The 20,001-nt window shown below is 40.0% G+C and overlaps 1 protein-coding gene across 14 annotated transcripts in view; it reads right to left on the reverse strand.

The window, feature by feature from the left end:
- IMMT (inner membrane mitochondrial protein) overlaps nt 1-20,001 on the reverse strand; it is a 52,811-nt gene that overhangs the window by 19,981 nt on the left and 12,829 nt on the right. For 2 of the 14 annotated variants that reach the window (XM_073023140.1, XM_038007207.2), the window contains exons 2-7: nt 18,401-18,474; nt 16,523-16,712; nt 10,795-10,906; nt 8,241-8,345; nt 7,780-7,875; nt 3,548-3,684 (exon numbers count right to left, since the gene is read on the reverse strand). In XM_073023140.1, coding sequence (XP_072879241.1) covers nt 3,548-3,684; nt 7,780-7,875; nt 8,241-8,345; nt 10,795-10,906; nt 16,523-16,712; nt 18,401-18,474 — 714 coding nt within the window. Of the gene's footprint in view, nt 1-3,547; nt 3,685-7,771; nt 7,876-8,240; nt 8,379-10,794; nt 10,907-16,522; nt 16,713-18,400; nt 18,475-20,001 lie in introns of those variants that run through there. The other 12 variants (XM_038007204.2, XM_038007206.2, XM_073023142.1 and 9 more) reach the window with 8 other exon arrangements.

Raw genomic sequence — 20,001 nt, forward strand, 5'->3', positions numbered from 1 at the left:
ACTCTGTGACAGAGTAATCACACACACTCTGTCAGCCTGGGTGACAGAGCAAGACCCTGTCTCAAAAACAAAAAAAATGTGAAATAATAAACAAGATCTAGTGGTAAAACTAATAAATACCCTATTTAGAACTAGTGATGAGCATACATAATATTCAAGAGATCTGCAAGTACTATAATGTGATCTGAAAACATCTGTGCTTTCTATTGGTGACATGGTCACAGTACTGCTAACACTACTGTGGTTTGCTGCCAGTATTCATAGTTGAAGAAAATGGTTTTAAATTTCAATTTGAGGCTCGGGAAAATAAAGATGTTTCCCTCCTTCAAGTTCAATGAGCACCTGAATTCTATCTACAGACTCAACTCTAGGTTAAGAGCCCACACGTTTAGAAGAAATATTTGTATTTTTCTTTATGTATTGCTTTTTAAATGTTCTATGTAGCCGGGAGCAGTGGCTCACAACTGTAATCCCAGCACTTTGGGAGTCTGAGGTGAGCAGATCACCTGAGGTCAGGAGTTCGAGACCAGCCTGGCCAATATGGTGAAACCCCGTCTCTACTAAGATGGGTGTGGTGACGGGCGCCTGTAATCCCAGCTACTCGGGAGGCTGATGCAGGAGAATCGCTTGAACCTGGGAGGCGGAGGTTGCAGTGAGCTGAGATCATGCTACTGCACTCAGACTGGGCGACAGAATACTCCATCTCAAAAAAAAAAAAAAAAAAAAAAAAAAGAATGTTCTATGTAAAATTTTGCAAAGTATATCTTATGATGTGAAAAATAAAGTTGATGTTTCAGTGAGTTCCCACTTTAGTCTTTTTTTCTTTTTTTTTTTTTTGAGACAGAGTCTGGCTCTGTCACCCAGGCTGGAGTGCAGTGGCACAATCTTGGCTCACTGCAAGCTCCGCCTCCTGGGTTCACGCCATTCTCTTGCCTCAGCCTCCCGAGTAGCTGGGACTACAGGCGCTGGCCACCTCGCCCGGCTAGCTTTTTGTATTTTTAGTAGAGATGGGTTTTCACCGTGTTAGCCACGATGGTCTCGATCTCCTGACTTCGTGATCCGCCCACCTCGGCCTCCCAAAGTGCTGGGATTAAGGCGTGAGCTACAGCGACCAGCCTTTTTTTTTTTTGAGATGGAGTTTCACTCTTGTTGCCCAGGCTAGAGTGCAATGGCTCGATCTTGGCTCACCACAACCTCCGCCTCCCAGGTTCAAGTGATTCTCTTGTGTCAGTCTCCCGAGTAGCTGGGATTACAGGCATGGGCCACTATGCCCAGCTAATTATATATTTTTAGTAGAAATGGGGTTTCTCCATGTTGGTCAGGCTGGTCTTGAATTCCTGACCTCAAATGATCTGCCTACCTCAGCCTCCCACAGTGCTGGGATTACAGGCATGAGCCACTGTACCTGGCCCACTTTAGTCATCTTGAAAATAAAATACATCAAAAATGGATACTGATTTGGTGCCAAGCATGGCAGCTTGTGCCTATAATCCCAGCACTTTGGGAGGGGGAGGCAGGTGGATTACTTGAGGTCAGGAGTTCGAGACCAGCCTGGCCAACATAGTGAAACCCTCTCTCTACTAAACATACAAAAATTAGCCAGGTGTGGTGGTGGGCACCTGTAATTTCAGCTACTTGGGAGGCTAAGGCAGGAGAACTGCTTGAACCTGGGAGGTGGAGGCTGCAGTGAGCAGAGATCACGCCACTGCACTCCAGCCTGGTGACAGAGCGAGACTGTCTCAAAAAAAAAAAAAAAAAAAAAAGAATGGATGCTGATTTGGGCCACATGAACCAACCCAAATAGAATCACAAAGCATGTAAATGTCAATGACATATCTGGGGGCCAACATTTATCACCCTTGATGAAGGTACTCCTGCTTACAGAGGTCCAAGGAAAACCTACTCTGTAAAAGACACAGATTCCCCCACAATCAAACTAAATCCCACTATTACCAAATCCAATTCTTCATAAAGACTGCTTTGTGAAAGTTATTCAGCATATACTAGAAATTACATGTGCACCTGTAGCTTCTACTAGAAAAAACGAAAGCTGGAATTCATTCTTAACATTTCAAAACGTGTTCATACATTTTTCTAATTATTTTGTACATTAGCTAATACTCTAATCTGTTAACTGCTACCGTTAGGTTATAAAATCTTGACTGCAATAGATTTTACACTGTCTAATCACCATGTGCTACACATTATGTGCACTGGGAAGACGAAATACCACCTTGTGTACCCTTATACCCAAGTAGTAACACGGCATTTAAAGCTTCTAATCTGTGTCCTTCTGAGGGATACTGGTCTACTTGGGTTTGAACCCAATACCCTGACATCATGCAACTTCTAGCCTTCCCATATCTGTAACGAGCAAATTAAATTTCCTGAGTGGTTTCCACTTCGCTGACTGAACTCTGATATTTAAGTATTTTTCTTGGACTTTGACTAAAATGGAATTTTCCTTAAGTTTTCAAAGGTTATAGTTTCTTGCTACTAATATCAGAGGTCTAATTAAACTCTTTTGTAATATAAGTACATAGGACTGAAACAATGTAAAGTGTGTGTAAATTTTTTTTAAAAACTACAGTTATGACGGCACAGTAACTTTGCTGACCATGTATGATCCTGATCTTTAAGATTAATAATTTATGTATTTTATTTCAATTTACTCCTTAAATGACCTGGAATAGAGATACATTTATACATAGTAAGTAACTTAATGTAATTATAAAATAATTTATTGGGTCCCAGTATTAAATTTTGAAAAATCAATGTTATTACTTCATTCTTTGAAGTGTTTAGCATAAATTAAATAATCATAAACATTTAAAATAGCAGGTGTTTCAGGGAACATGGCATCTCTCTGTATTATTTCTTAAAACTGCAGGTCAAGTTTGAAAAGTATCTTTAAAAGTTTATCTATGGAAATAGCAATTTTAAAGCAAACAACAAAAACAGTTAAGCACTATTAAAATATGAAAGCAAATCTGAACTAATTACTGCATCAGTGTTGTAAGATAAAATAAAGCACAATGTATAAAATTCATTCTAAAAAATTTAAAGGCTTTTTTCATTTTGTTTTTTAAAGATAATTACTCTAAGGCCAAGCACAGTGGCTCACGCCTGCAATCCCAACATTTTGGGAGGCCGAGGCAGGCAGATCACTTGAGGTCAAGAGTTCCAGTCCAGCCTGGCCAAAATGGCAAACCCTGTATCTACTAAAAGTACAAAAATTAGCTGGGTATGGTGACGGGTGCCTATAATCCCAGCTACTTGGGAAGCTGAGGCAGGAGAATCACTTGAACCTGGTAGGTGGAGGTTGCAGTGAGCCGAGATTGCACCACTGGACTCCAGCCCAGGCGACAGAGCAAGACTCCGTCTCGAAACAATAACAAAAAAAGGTATCTTCCCCTAGTGAGAGAAAGCCCATATCACAAAGAAGAAAACAGTCTATTAAATATTACACTTCTCTTCACCCCCGATTTTTCTTTTTGACCCCCAAGTCATAACAGCTAAAAATCTTCTAATCATTCACTGGGCTCACCTCAGAATTGTCCATGGCGGCTTTCAATATGTTGGAGTGTGCATTGACAGCCTGGACCGCAGCATTCTGAGCTGCAATAGCCTGCAGAGTGACACTTGCAGTTTGCCTCAGAGCATCTTCTAAGCTCTTGGCTAGAGCTTAAAAAAAAAAAAAAAAAAAGAACAGTTAAAAAACAAATCCCTACCCCATAAATGACTAAACTTTTGCTGTTCTCCTATTTAGTCTTCCATTGCATTTCCCAAAAAATTTAAAAAGGAACAACAAAATACACGAGACTCAAATTTAGGGAATCAAAGTTTCACTTAACAGTACGGTAAAGGGTGGGTGCGGTGGCTCACGCCTATAATCCCAGCACTTTGGGAGGTCGAGCTGGGTGGATCACAAGGTCAGGAGTTTGAGACCAGCCTGACCAATGTGGTGAAACCTCATCTCTACTAAAAATACAAAAATTAGCCGGGCATGGTGGCGGGTGCCTGTAGTCCCAGCTACTCGGGAGGCTGAGGCAGGAGAACAGCTTGAACCCGGGAGGTGGAGGTTGCAGTGAGCCGAGATCGCGCCACTGCACTCCAGCCTGGGCAACAGAGCAAGACTCCATCTCAAAAAAAAAAAAAGTATGGTAAAATACTGATAATTTAGTCTGAATGATAAATCTATGAAGCTTTATTACTTCTTTTTTTTTTTGAGATGGAGTCTTGCTCTGTTGCCCAGGCTGGAGTGCAACGGCACGATCTCGGCTCACTGTGAACTCCACCTCCTGGGTTCATGTGATTCTCCTGCCTCAGCCTCCTGAGTAGCTGGGACTACAGGCGCCTGCCACCATGCCTGGCTAATTTTTTTGTATATTTTAGTAGACACGGGGTTTCACCATGTTAGCCAGGATGGTCTTGATCTCCTGACCTCCTGATCTGCCTGCCTCGGCCTCCCAAAGTGTTGGGATTACAGGCGTGAGCCACTGTGCCTGTTTTTTTTTTGGAGATGGAGTCTCACTCTATCGCCCAGGCTGGAGTGCAGTGGTGTGATCTCAGTTCACTGCAACCTCTGCCTCCCAGGTTCATGTGATTCTCCTGCCTTAGCCTCCTGAGTAGCTGGGACTACAGGCACCTGCCACCACGCTTGGCTAATTTTTTTGTATTTTTAGTAGAGACGGGGTTTAACCGTGTGAGCCAGGATGGTCTCGATCTCCTGACCTCATGATCTGCCCACCTCAGCCTCTCAAAGTGCTGGGATTACAGACATGAGCCACCGTGCCCAGCCTACTTTTTCTTTTCTGTATATCTAAACTTTTTGAAAATAAAAAGTGTTTTTTTTTTTCTCAAAATTATTTAAAGAAGGGTAATGTATTTCAAATGGTAGAAACAAGGTTTAGGACAATATAGCCCCTTTTACATATTTGTAGCTATAAACTCAACAAATCCATCGGCTTTCTTCATTTTAAACAACAATCGTACAGACCCAAAGGGAAAAAGAAGTGCCCATTTTCATCCCCTTAGCAAGAAGGAATACTCATAGCAAAACACTTATATTGACAAGACATAAGAAAACAGACAGGAGAAAGAAAAAGACAAATAAAAAAACCCAAAACAAAACCCAAAGGCAACTTGAAATGGACAGTGTTCTTCCACAAAAGGACTCAAGAAATAGCAGACACCATGTTCAAGAGGCACCTGGTTAAGATCACATTTCTATATGCTGTCTCAGGAATACCAAAAAGTAAAGCAAACAACCATTTTAGATAATTTACTAAAATGCAAAAAAAAAAAAAAAAGTCATTTGAAGAAAGAAGGCTAGTAAGAATACTAATTTAATAATAAATGGGCCGGTGCAGTGGCTCACGCCTGTAATCCCAGCGCCTTGGAAGTCTGAGGCAGGCAGATCACCTGAGGTCGAGTTCGAGATCAGGCTGGCCAACACTGTGAAACCCCATCTCTACTAAAAATACGAAAATTATCCAGGCATGGTGGTGGGTGCCTATAGTCCCAGCTACTTGGGAGGCTGAGGCAGGAGAATCGTGTGAACCTGGGAGTCAGAGGTTGCAGTGAGCCGAGACTGCACCACTGCACTCCAGCCTGGGTGACAGAGTGAGACTCTGTCTCTAAATGAATGAATGAATGAATGAATAAATAAATAAATAAATGATATCACATGGCAAAAAATAAAAAAATATATTTGACAAGTGAGAAAAAAAGATGATTTTGAGCAAAAGAAGCATAAACTAGCAATGAACAAATGGAACCTGATGAACTACAAATGGTACCTCTGCAAGATAAAAGAGGAAAACTAATAAGGAGAAAATCAAAAGAAATTGACAGAAGTGATAGAAGTGAAACAAGAGCAGGGGATACAAAGAGAGAAAGGGGCAAGGGAGAGAAACTGTGGTATCTGGATCCCATGACATGCGTGAGTGAACAGTGGACATCAAGTACAGGTAGTTGTGAGCTACTTTATGGAGGCCACAGAAAGTGGGCTGCTGGGAGGCACCTGCTGCTTCCAGCCCTCTTCAGAGGTCTAGTCACTATCCTTTGATCCTTGATAAATATTTCACATGCAAATGCATGCATGTGTATTTTTAAAGTCAAGTTTGAGGGAGAATTAAGAGGTGAGAGATAAAATTCTGAAAATTTTCACTTTGCCCAAAATGAAAGATGAGAGGAACCAGGCAAGGAAAAGAAGAGCTGAAACAGCAGACATCTCCATCTTACATTTATAACTTAATTTCAAGGTGCCCAAGTGATAAAGAGAGAAAAGTGAAAAGTGAAGAAAAAATAGAACTAAAAGAAAAAAGGAGTAGGAAAAAAAAACCATTTTGCTTAGAAGTCATTTATTAAATATTCTAAAATATTTGTAACACAATCAGAAGAATACAAAAAATGAAAAACAAAAATCCAAATCCAAGTAGCAAAACTAATGCCATAGGCACAGAATGACACCTATGCTATTCTAAGAAACTTGGTTCCTCAGGGTAGGGTAGAACCAGTACATTACAAGGGAAACAGGAACAAAACAAATGATAAGGAGATCAAAAAACTATAAACAGCTGCCATGAGTACTTAAACAACTCTCTGTCCAGCAAAAAGCTATATCCCACGACCTCCAGAGACATCAACATATTATAGCACAGTACAAAAAATTATGTTACATGTGCTTTAAGACAGAAAAATAAATTTATAAGTATCTATTACCTTGTTTAAACCATCGAAAAATTTAAGAATCCTGACCTACCAAGGACAGCAAAAATAATAATAAAAAACTTGGCCAGGCGTGATAGCTCATGCCTGTAATCCCAGCACTTTGGGAGGCCAAGGTGGGAGGACTTCTTGAGGCCAAGAGTCCAACACTACCCTGACCAACATAGCAAGAGCCCATCTCTTAAAAACAAACAAACAAAAAACCCACACAATTGAAACTTAAAAAGGAATATGCTTGTTAGCTGGAAACCAGCAATGTGTAGAACATTCCATGCCCCACCAGTGTCAGACGAGAGCACTACTAGAGAAGCCAGAGGCTAGATGATAAGGCAGTGTAAGCCATTCTGATTCCAACAAATAAATTTACAATTATTAACAAACAGTTATTTACAATTATAAATTGACAATTATTAATAAAAGACTCTTAGGGCTGGGTACAGGGGCTCACGCCTGTAATCCCAGCACTTTGGGAGTCCAAGGTGGGAGGATCACTTGAGTCCAGGAGTACGAGATCAGTCTAGGCAACATAGTGAGATGCCTGTGTATATAAACATTTTTTTAAAAATTAGCTGGGTATGGTGGTACGCACACCTGTAGTCCCAGCTACAGAGGAGGCTGAGGTGGGACGATGGCTTTGGCCTGGGAGGCTGAGGCTGCAGTGAGCCATGACAGTGCCACCGCACTCCAGCCTGGGTGACAGAAAAAGAGCCTGTCTCAAAAAAATAAATAAAGGACTTTTAGGCAAGCTGTTAAAACATAAATAATCAATTTCTGTTACCCAGAGTATAAATAATCTTTAGCGCTAACATAATCTTTAGTATTATTTGGAGTTTTCACCAACTATACACTAAGAATAGCCTTTGTCACTTGGGTAAAAGAAGTTTAGATGAAATGAAGGTGGTGAATAAAGCAATGCCACTAGAAAACAACAATAGCAACAAAAGAAACCACAACTAGCTGACAGATGACAAACTTGTGCTGATAGTTTAAGAAGAGAGCAACTGGGAGATGACCCAAAATCCTTAAGAAGCTGTCTGGTTTACATACACTCAATTTTAACTTGTTCTTGTTTTTCCTGTTGTGCAAGGCGAGCTGCAACTTCTTCAGGTGGTCGCTCCCTTATAGAAGATGAAGATGCTTCTTCTTGCAGCAAAAGTAAATAAGAGGAAATCAAATTTCAGCACAGAATTTTAATAGCTAACAGGGATATAAAAACCAGCATCATTTGTACTGACCAGTTGTATCAACACAGGGGATTTTTGTGGTAAGAATTCTAAAACCATTATCATTACTCTTAATGATTCCAAAATGAAGAAATAGGAATCAGTCTTTAATCTCCTTGTTTAAAAAGATGTATTTGGACATTTAAATTTTTAAAATTTCCTAAGAAAGTCTGAAGACCTGAACCTAGTGTAAATGTATACATAGTGCCTACGTGTTGCCTAGGCATTAAATAGTTCTGATGAGCATATCATTCATAAAAGAACAAATAGAAATAATTAAATTACCTGAAAGCGCAGGTGTGGGTTTTCCTTCACCAATTTCAGGGTAATCAGTTTTTAAAGATTCCTCAGGCTGAACTGCAGGGGCTGGGACTGACAGGGTATCACCTGCTGCAGAAATAATTTGAGCTGCTTCTGTAGGTGCTATAAATATATGTTACTCATGGTATCTATACTTTCCTAGGTTAACAGAGAAACAGACAGGAATTTACTACCACCACCACCCACTTCACATCTGACTCCTTAAAGACACAAATATTTGTACTGCCACATGTTTGAATAACACACAAACAGGAGCACTGTCCACTGCATAACTAAACTCACACAAAATGGACAATGGTTGGGAAAGAACAAAAGAAAAGAAGTCTTGTCTGCATCCACCCACATTTTAACCACCATTATTCCAGGCAAAGCTTCTAGTAATAATCTTAAATATTAACACACAAGAAGTGGACATTTACACAACATGGAAAAAGAGTAACATAGGAAAAAGCCTGTTAATGAAGAAGACAGACAAAAGCAAGCAACTAAACAAAGAATATTTTTTAATTGCTTTGAAGAGTGGTGGAAGACGTGTGAGCAGGAAAAAGATTACAGTTTTAAACACAAAGATGAAAGGTCACAGCGATCAAGAACAGAACTGAGTTAAAATATACATATAGATATATACACATATACATATATATGTGTGTATATATATTTTTTTTTGCACACTTTGGGAGGCCAAGGTGGAAGGACTGCTTGAGGCCAAGATCAACCTGGCCAACATAGCAAGACTCCATCTCTATCAATCAATCAATCTTTTGTGTAGTATTTTATATATTGATTGATTTTTATTTTTGAGACAAGGTCTCACTCTGTTGCCCAGGCTGGAGTATAGTGGCACTATCATGGCTCACTGCAACCTCGACCTCCCAGGAACAAGCCATATCCCCACCTCAGCCTCTGGCACATAGCTGGGACTACAGGTGTGTACCATCACACTTCGCTAATTTTTAAATTTTTTTGTAGATACAGGGTCTGCCTCTCTTGCCCAGGCTGGTCTCAAACTCCTAGGCTCAAGTGATCCACCCTCCTCGGCCTCCCAAAGTGCTGGGATTACAGGTGTGAGCCACTGTGCCCAGCCTTGGTTTTAAACCAAATAACAGTCAATTATCAATCCCCTGGCTCAGCATTCTCTTCCCATCCCACCCAGAACATGAAACACTTTCTTTTGTTTGTTTGAGACAGAGTCTTGCCCTGTCACCCAGGCTGGAGTGTAGAGGTGCAATCACAGCTCACTGCAGCCTCAACCTCCTGGACTCAAATGGTCCTCCCTCCCAAGTGCTGGGACTACAGGCATGCACCACCATCCCCAGCTAATTTTTAATTTTTTGTAGAAACAGGATCTTGCTATGTCGCCCAGGCTGCTTTCAAACTCCTGGGCTTAGGTGATCCTCCCACCTTGGCTTTCCAAAGTGCTGGGATTACAGACATGAGCCCCTGCACCTGGCCTAAAATAAAATTATTACAATGGCTTCCAAGGACTGCCACAATAAACTTTTTGCTCCCTCTCTGACCTCATTTGCTCCTGTTCTCCCCTTACTCAATTCACTCTAGCCTCATCTGCCCTTTGCTTGAATATGTCAAGCCTCTACACCAGCTAATCCTGCTGCCTGGGATGCTTTTCTCCACCACCCTTTTACATGACTTACCCCCCTTATGTCTTTCTAATATTTGCTCAGATAACCCCTTCCAGGTAAGGTATTCCTTACACACTCCATTTAAAACTGCAGTATTCCCTCCCACAATGTCTGATGTCCTATACATTTTACTTGTTTATTCCCTCTCCTTATCCAATCAAGAAATATTAGCTGGAAATTTTTTTTAACTGTTTTGTTCATAGCTATTTCCCCAGGGCTTACAAGAATGTCTAGCAAAGAAAAGACAGTAAATATCTGCTGAATTAAAGTTGGGTGATTTAATCAAGAACAGATGCAACAAAGGAGAAACATAAGTTCAAATGTGTACTGAACAGGTTAGAGTTCAACAGGCAAATTGGTAAACTCAATTGGTAAGTTCAACAGGCAAAACAGGTAAATTAGGGTGGGGTGACTGGTAGTTTCTGAAGTCAAAAAATATCTGCAGGGACTACAGCAAGACACTTTCATCACTAAGAAAGAAGAGAGAATAGAGAATTGGTGAAGAGGCTGGGCATGGTGGCTCATGGCTGTAATCACAGCACTTTGGGAGGCTGAGGCGGGCGGATCACCTGAGGGCGGGAGTTTGAGACCAGCCTGACCAACATGGAGAAACTCCACCTCTAGTAAAAATAGAAAATTAGTGGAGTGTGCTGGCACGTGCATGTAATCCTAGCTACTCGGGAGTCTGAGGCAGGAGAATCGCTTGAACCCAGGAGGTGGAGGCTGCGGTGAGCCGCGATCACGCCATTGCACTCCAGCCTGGGCAACAAGAGCGAAACTCTGTCTCAAGAAAAATAATAATAATAATAATAATAATAATAATAATAGGTGAAGAGATTTACCTAGAATTTTAAAAAGATGGTTCAAAATATAAGTACCTGTTGATGAAGCTGGAGTATCTCCCTTTTGTTTCTGGAGTTGTGAGGCAGGCTGTTTAGATTCTTTCATTACTTCTGATACACTAGAGATTTTTAGTGGACCAGACTGAATCTTGGAAATAAAAAACATTTATTTAACATTTCAGATATACTACTATTTTTTAAAAAGGTACAGTAATTTGCAGTATTTCAAATGTCAAGTCTTTCAGGCTTTTAACGTAAAGTTATCAACACTCTATAACATAAATATTTTATTAAACATAGTTGAGAGAAACCACCATTACTAGAAAAGCACAGTCCAGAAATTTCATTCCAAATGACCAGCCCATGTTTTAATAGTAACAAAGGTTTCTATTAGGGTGACCAATAAAGTCCATGACACATGATCATTAAACACATGACACATTAGACACCATTCCTTGTACTTACACAGTATTAAGAAGACTATTATAATTTCCTTTCTAAATCAAATTATGATGTCTTCTGTATACATTCAGTTAGAAGCAAATGATTATTAAAGGCTCTGAGTAAAAGTATACATGAATTTTGTTTCTTTGATTGCCAGGATTCATGCAATTGCACAATAAGATATATGATATCAATTTGTAAGCAAGGCTTGCCTTCCTCTTTTCCAATTATTGCCTGCCTTAAGTTTAAGACACTGTTCATTTAAGAGGGCTGCCAGATATGTGCCAGGGAAAATTACTTTTATTTTTATTTCCACTTATGTTATTCCACTTTTTGCCCTAACTTGGCAGTAGGACTCAGATATCCCTAACATGACTACTTAAACACAACAGAGATGGTTCTGAACTTAGTCATTACCAGAAACTAGAATTATTTCCATTTTCATTAAAATATTATTTTTGAATGATGAAGAATGATCACTGTTACAAGCAAAACAATACCAAGATACACCAGTGGCTTTAACTTGCCTCTTCACTGCTCCTTTCCCTTTCCAGTCTCTTACGTAGCCACTGCTAATAGCCTGGAATCTATCCTTCCACTCCTGAGCAAAAGCTCAAGTATATACACATAAACAATGTTTCACTTCCTTAAACAAACCAAAACAGGGTTATATTATACAAATTACCTTGTAACTTGCTCTTTTTTTTCATTTAACACTATATCATGGACATTCTCTTTCAGGCCAAGAAATTCTTTTTAGTTGCATAACATCCTCATATAACGATTTCCCATAATTTGGTCAACTTCTCCTCTATAGTCATTCAAGTTGTTCCCTGTTTTGTTTTGCTTTGCTGCTACAAACAAAGCAATGAACATCCATCCCTGTCCGTTTAACTGAAAAGCACCATAGTGTGACATCTATGGGATAGTTTTCAGAAGAGGAATTGCTGGGTCAAAGGGGTTGTATATTTTTAACAGATGTTAACAGATCACTTTCACTTAAGATTCTAGTGATTTACATTCTCACAATTAAAGTGTGCGTGTGATCTATTTCCAAATTCAGTTGCCCTATTCCTCTAATTTCTTTTCCTGTGTCACAATCTTATTTTATTAAAGTAGCAGTATAAAAAAGTCTATCTAGGCCGGGCACGGTGGCTCAAGCCTGTAATCCCAGCACTTTGGGAGGCCGAGACGGGCGGATCACGAGGTCAGGAGATCGAGACCATCCTGGCTAACACGGTGAAACCCCGTCTCTACTAAAAACACAAAAAACTAGCCGGGTGAGGTGGCGGGCGCCTGTAGTCCCTGCTACTCGGGAGGCTGAGGCAGGAGAATGGCGTAAACCCGGGAGGCGGAGCTTGCAGTGAGCTGAGATCCGGCCACTGCACTCCAGCCCGGGCGACAGAGCAAGACTCCGTCTCAAAAAAAAAAAAAAAAAAAAAAAAAAAAAAAAGTCTATCTAGAAAAGCACCCCTCTTCATGCCTTTTTCAAAATGTTCTTGAGTAGTCATGTACATCATTAATTCCTCCATATGAATGTTAAAACTGTATTATCTGGTTCCTCACCATCTAGAAAAATTCATTCAAATTCTTACTAGATTTGTGTGAATAGACATACCATAAAAACATCATTTCTCTCTAATATATACATATACATTTCTCTCAAACATATATACGTATGTCATATATATTTAGTACCATCTTAATGTAATTTGGTACTATCTCAATGTAATATGGTACTATCTCAACATATATTTGGTACTATCTTGGTACTATCTTTAATGACACACATATATATTTGAAAGAAATGACATTTTTATGATATGAAGTTCTATCCAGGAATGTAACAGTTGTAACCATTTAGGCAGGTGTTATTCCATGTCCATCAAAAAGATTTTATGCATGGACAGTAAATATAGAGACAACGTTACAACAAATCATGTTGCCACTAAAAAGGTTATCATGAAATATAATGCACAGCAACAAGTTGACACAATGTTTAACAGTAGAGAGTGCTTGAATAAATGGTAAAAATAGAAACACTAACTGCTATTGTAATTCAGAGGAGAGAAAATTAAGTCTATGCAGAGAAGGATGCAGCCCTTGAAGAGAACATTAATGGGCAAAGGAAAGGAAGTCATTCTGGTTAGGAGACCATCCTGAAAAAAGTTGGACAAATGGAAGGGATCTTAGATGAGTTCTCTCTTTAAGCATGGCTCTTGGAACACTGCCTGCAACATAATAATCACTTGATTAACATTGGTGGAATAAATGAGGAAAGCAAAGACATATTTGTAATGAAGGGCCACGGGTGCAGAGCTAAGGGCTTATGTGTAGGACCCAGAGATAAGGCTGCAAAGGTAAACAAGTGCCAGATTGCCAAGGGTATTGAATGTCAACTTAGAAGTTAGCAAAGACCACAAACTACAGAAATAAAGAGGCCCAATGGCCAGTTCCTAGGTTGACATTTAAGCACTACTGGCTTCATACTTATTCAGACGGTGAGACAGACTCTAAGATTTCTCTAGTTTTTACATCCTGTGGTCTTCTTTTAAACATTACATCCTGTGGTCTTCTTTTAAACAACACGAAATATCTAGAAGTACATTAATAGGTGTTATCATGAAAATATCACAGCACTTCTTTTAGAAGATTCTCTGGTATTGATAGAAGGATGACCCAGATTCTGTTAGGAGAGATCTAGGTGGGTAGAGACTGGGAGGAAGATGGGAAAGACTGTGTGCACATGGAGAGCAACAGGTCTAGTTAAGAAGATAATTTGGGGGCTGGGCGCGGTGGCTCAAGCCTGTAATCCCAGCACTTTGGGAGGCCGAGACGGGCGGATCACGAGGTCAGGAGATCAAGACCATCCTGGCTAACTCGGTGAAACCCCGTCTCTACTAAAAAATACAAAAAAAATCTAGCCGGGCGAGGTGGCGGGCGCCTGTAGTCCCAGCTACTCGGGAGGCTGAGGCAGGAGAATGGCGTGAACCCGGGAGGCGGAGCTTGCAGTGAGCTGAGATCCGGCCACTGCACTCCAGCCTGGGCGACAGAGCGAAACTCCGCCTCAAAAAAAAAAAAAAGAAGATAATTTGGATATGAAGTGATAAAGGTCAGAATAGGAGTACAGATAGTGGTAATGCAAGAAGATTAAACAAGATAGGATAGCTAATGAAATATGGGCAACCTGTGAAGAATCTACGGATTCTGGCCTAGCTACACCTGACAACTTGGTATACTACCTTTAATACAAAAAAGCAAATAAGGAGTAGTATAAGTGTGGAGGTGGTGTAGTGCAAACACGCTGAGTTATTAAGTAGAAATGTTCTCCAAGGTAGCTAAAGTGCAGTGAGGAGAGGCCAAGGCTATTTGGAGGGATAAAGGATTCATCTACAAAGAATGACATCTGAAGTCACGTCAACTGAGAAAAGAACACTGCTCTGAATTTTTCAACCATACTCCATGCTCCTAGAACAGCTCCCAGCTATTTCTCCTGGGTCATGAAGCTTAAAATAGATTCAAGATTTTAGAATAAATCCACAGGGTTCTGCTCCTTGACTTATGAAGCTGCCAAATCATCTCCCTCAGTCAGTATGGTCATTTTAAAGTCCATATAGAAGAATAAATGATGTAGAAGACTAGTCAAAAACATGTTGAAAAAGTATGGTCGGGGTGGGTTACAGGGAGGAAGTTAGATGACAGTTCTTTTTCCAAACGTTAACTTTGCTATAGGATGGGTCTCTAGATCATGTTAGATACTAGAGAGTAAGTCCACCCAGTTTCTAAGAATAAACTGATCAGCCATGTCCAGCCTCATAGCATAAAGAAATGCCCAATACCAAACAGTCAAAAATCCATGCTCTTTTATAGAATTTTTGTTTTTTACAAGAAGCTGTGTGTGAATGATGAAACACTTAAGATTAGAGTTTAAAAAATTTTTTAGGCCGGGCGTGGTGGCTCACGCCTGTAATCCCAGCATTTTGGGAGGCCAAGGTGGGCAGATCACCAGAGGTCAGCAGTTTGAGACCAGCCTGGCCAACATGGTGAAACCCCATCTCTAATAAAAAAATGCAAAAATTAACTGGGCATGGTGGCACACGCCTGTAGTCCCAGCTACTTGGGAGGCTGAAGCAGGAGAATTGCTGGAACCCCGGAGGCGGAATTTGCAGTGAGCTGAGATCACACCACTGTACTTGAGCCTAGGTGACAGAGCGAGACTCTGTTTCAAAAAAAAAAAAAAATTTTTTTTAGGCTGGTGAGAAAAAAAGGAATACATACAAAGTTACAGGAATAGAAGATATCCTGTCAACTAATCAGCGTCTAGCTGAAAATTCTGTGACTTTGTGTTATGGTCTAAAAGGAACCACTACTAACCATAATACATGGTTTTTATGTCATGACCATTCTGCACTTGTTTTTATAGTGTTCTAAGTAAGAGCTTGATAGCTGCAACAGCATGGGATAACATATAGACGTCCCCCTCAGTCCACAGGGCGACCATGGTTACCTCTGCCCAAGGTATCTCCTCCATTTACCCTTGTGTGCAGCACAGTTATTTTCTATGTGGTATGTACTGAGAGCACTTATGGGACTCCAAAAGCATAATTATCCATCTGTACTAGCTACTATTAGTTCAATTTAAAGAAAACTGGCCAGGCACCGTGGTTCACACCTGTAATCCCAGCACTTTGGGAGGCTGAGGCGGGTGGATCACCTGAGGTCAGGAGTTCGAGACCAGTCTGGCCAACATGGTGAACCCCATCTCTACTAAAAATACAAGCAATTAGCCGGGCATGGTGGCAGGTGACTGTAATCCCAGCTACTCGGGAGGCTGAGGCAGGAGAATCACTTGAACCCAGGAGGTGGAGGTTGCAGCGAGCCAAGATCATACCACTACACTCCAGCCTGGTTAAACAAAAGTGAAATTCCATCTCAAAAAAAAAAAACCCAAAACAAACAAACAAACAAAAAAAACAATAAAAGAAAAAAACTGCACCTGTACTGAACATGGACACTTTTTTTCTTGTCATCATTCCCTAAATAACAAAGTATAATGAAAATTTAGACAGCATTTACACTGTATTAGATATTACATCTAATCTAGAGATGATTTAAAGTATATGGGAGGGTGTACATAGGTTATATGCAAATACTGTAACATTTTATATCTGAGACTTGAGTATCCATGGGATTTTTGTATCCACGGGAAGTCCTGAACCACTCCTTCAAGAATATTAAAAGACAACTGTATTTTCAATATGAAAACAACTTGCTTTTAAAGTATTTCATTGGATAAATTGAAATATTGTTTAACTCTTACCGATTTCTTTGGCAATGGAACATTATAAACTGCAGGACCAAGAACCATCTCGAAGAGTTTGTCTGAGTAAGGTATGGTTTTCTCTACACTTTCCCGGAAATGGGAATCCCATTTGGCATATAGGATAGTGCCACCAATACCTCCCCCAACAAACAAAAGGCCAGCTCCAGCAATTTTGCCAGTAGTCAACCTAAGTGAAAGAAATAGGAAATACATTTATATTTATTGGCTCTCCTACACCTATTTTCCTATACCAATGTAACCATCTCAAAGACCTCTAGCCTCTACTTATCTACCACAAATCCAGATCATAGCAGCCAAGTTTACCACCACATCTGCACATCACCTTTTCCTGATTTGTTTCTAACATGTTGCCACCAAAAATAATATTTATTCACTTTGGGAGGCCTAGATTAAAGGGTTGCTTGAGCCCAGGAGTTCAAAACCACCCTAGCCACCATAGTAAGATCCCATCTCTACCCACCGCCCCCTGCCAAAAAAAATTAGCCAAGCATAGTAGCAGGTGCCTCAGCTACTCAGGAGGTCAAGGTAGGAGGAATGTCAAGCCTGGGAGATCAAGGCTGCAGTGAGCCGTGATCATGCGACTGCACTCCAGCCTGGAGCAACAGAACAAGACCTTGTCTCAAAAAAAAAAAAAAAGAAATAGAAAAAAGTATGAGTAACTAAAAATAATTACAATATCTAGGAATCCACCCTTTAACATTTAATTCAACATGTTCACAATCATGATATTCTCTCTGAATCCAAACAAGAACTATCACTAACTTTCAAGGCTCCTCTTCCTCAATCAAACATTTCTATAAACACAATAAACTTTTTTTTTTTTTTTTCTTGAGACAAAGTCTTCCTCTTGTCCCTCAGGCTAGAGTGCGATGGCATGATCTTGGCTTGCTGCAACCTTCGCCTCCGGGGTTCAGGTGATTCTCCTGCCTCAGCCTCCTGAGTAGCTGGGATTACAGGCATGCGCCACCACGCCTGGCTAATTTTTTTATTTTTAGTAGAGATGGGATTTCACCATGATGGCCAGGCTGGTCTCAAACTCCTGACCTCAGGTGATCCGCCCGCCTCGGCCTCCCGAAGTGCTGGGATTATAAGCGTGAGCCACTGTGCCTGGCCTAAACACAATAAACTCTTTACAAAAGATAATAAAATACCAGCCAGACATGGTGGCTCACACCTGTAATGCCAGCACTTTGACAGGCCGAGGCGGATGGATTACCTGAGGTCAGGAGTTTGAGACCAGCCTGGCCAACATCGCAAAACCCCGTCTGTACTAAAAATACAAAAATTAGCTGGGCATGGTGACACGCACCTGTAATCCCAGATATGGCGGAGGCTGAGGCAGAGGCAGAAAAATCGCTTGAACCTAGGAAGCGGAGGTTGCAGTGAGCCAAGATCGAGCCACTGCACTCCAGCCTGGGCAACAGAGCAAGACTCTATCTTAAAAAAAAAGAAAAAAAAAGATAATAAAATGCCAAATAAATTTAACACTTGTTTAAGTCACAACATGAAAAGATAATAAAATGCCAAATAAATTTAACACTTATTTAAGTTACAACATGCTGAGTTCTGGATATAAATCTATTTGCCGTAGAATGGAAGACTGCACATGCAAGGAAGGCTCTGCCTCAGATGCCATCCAATTACCAAAGAGCCAAAAGGTGCATTATTAACAAATTATTACCTACAAACAATGCTTCAGAAGGTAGCCCAACAATGTTACAGCAAAGCTTCGGTGTATGTACCCGTTAAAAAAAAAAGGTTTAGACAGCTATTCCCATATTCAAGGAAAACACACACATACTCCCTTAGCAGCACACAGTGAAAAGCCTGGTTATAGGCAGACATACTACATACCCAGAGCTGCCTGAAGTTGAGTATCTGCGGCATGGTCGCAATGGACGGAGGACAAACTTCCCACAGAGACAACTCTAAAGAAGGAAAACACATCACAACCAATACAGTTAAAGGAAACTGGTAAGCTTTTTGGGTTGGTAATATAGATAAAATACTTTTATTAAAAATGTCTTCATTAAACAAAAAATTATTTTTTTTCAGAAGTCAATTTATCCCATATTTATAGATTCCTAAAAGCAGTGATGCTTCTTACACCCCAAGGATCAAATAAAATTACTTTTAATATTAAAAAGAATTATCGGACTATGATCAATTAGCACCTTTAAATAAGTCTTAAGTATGCTATTTCTTGAATACAATTGGTATTTGCTATATGTTTTCTTAATTGGCAAAAAAAAATCTATTTTTACTTTATAAGTTTAGTTTAGACATCTGAAAAATCATCCACAAAGTCTAGCCAAAAACATGGCATTATAGGATACACACTCAAGGGACAGATCTAACCTCAGCTAACTGATCCAGAAAACCAGGTTTTCCATCTCTGAACTAACTATGTAGCTGGTCAGCTCCTAGAGGCATTCATTTAAAAGCTGATTTTTGGTTTATCTTAGCATACTGTTAGTCTAAAAGCCAACCATTTTAAGAAAAACATTTTAATTAATGTTGCAAATGCTCAAGTACACTTGTCCCCATATAACTAGTCTATTCTTACATAAAACAAATGATGAGGGCTATATGGTTTGTGATTGGTTTTAATAAGAGTAAAATATACCTAAAAATTTCTTAATAATATGTGGATCCCCTAAATCAAGCAAATGAACAAGCATCTAAATACTGTTGGGGAAGGTTTTCATAAACTTTAAACCATTCATACCTATCAATTTGAAAATTTCCACTTATCAAATCCATAAAAGTATCTTCTTTTAAAATAAAAGAAAAATCAAGCTGCAACAAGGGGAAAAATGCTTTCTCTAGGTTCTTTACTGAAATTGTATTTAAGGAATATCAGAATAACATAAACTTCCTTTTAAAAGTATCTATAGTTTTAGGAAAATATATCACATGATCAGAGAACACATAAAATTACTCTATAGTTATAATTTACACTCTACTGGCCAAAGTCTAGAGGTAAACAGCTAACTAATGCAGTAATACATTTTGAAAACCAAAAAAACAAATCAGATGTTTTAAAATATGTAAAGCAGATACAACTGGTATTTAAAAGTATTTTAATTATTGGCATGGTGGCTCATGCCTGTAATCCCAGCACTTTGAGAGGCTGGCGGGGGTGGGCGGGGGGATTGCTTGAGCCCAGGACATCAAAACCAGCCTTGGCAACATGACAAAACTCCATTTCTACTAAAAATACAAAAACTAGCCAGGTTTGGTGGTATGCACCTATAGTCCCAGCTACTTGGGAGGCTGAGGCATGAGAATCACTTGAGCCCGGGAGGTGGAGGTTGCAGTGAGCCAAGACTGTGTCACTCCAGTCCAGTCTGGGCAATAGAATGACACCCTGTCCCCTCCACTCCCCCCATAAAAATGAAAACAAAAAATAACAACAAAAAAAACCCCCTAGTATTTCAATTATTACCTACCCT

Source organism: Chlorocebus sabaeus, chromosome 14 (assembly GCF_047675955.1).
Source record: "Chlorocebus sabaeus isolate Y175 chromosome 14, mChlSab1.0.hap1, whole genome shotgun sequence".
NCBI lineage: Eukaryota > Metazoa > Chordata > Mammalia > Primates > Cercopithecidae > Chlorocebus > Chlorocebus sabaeus.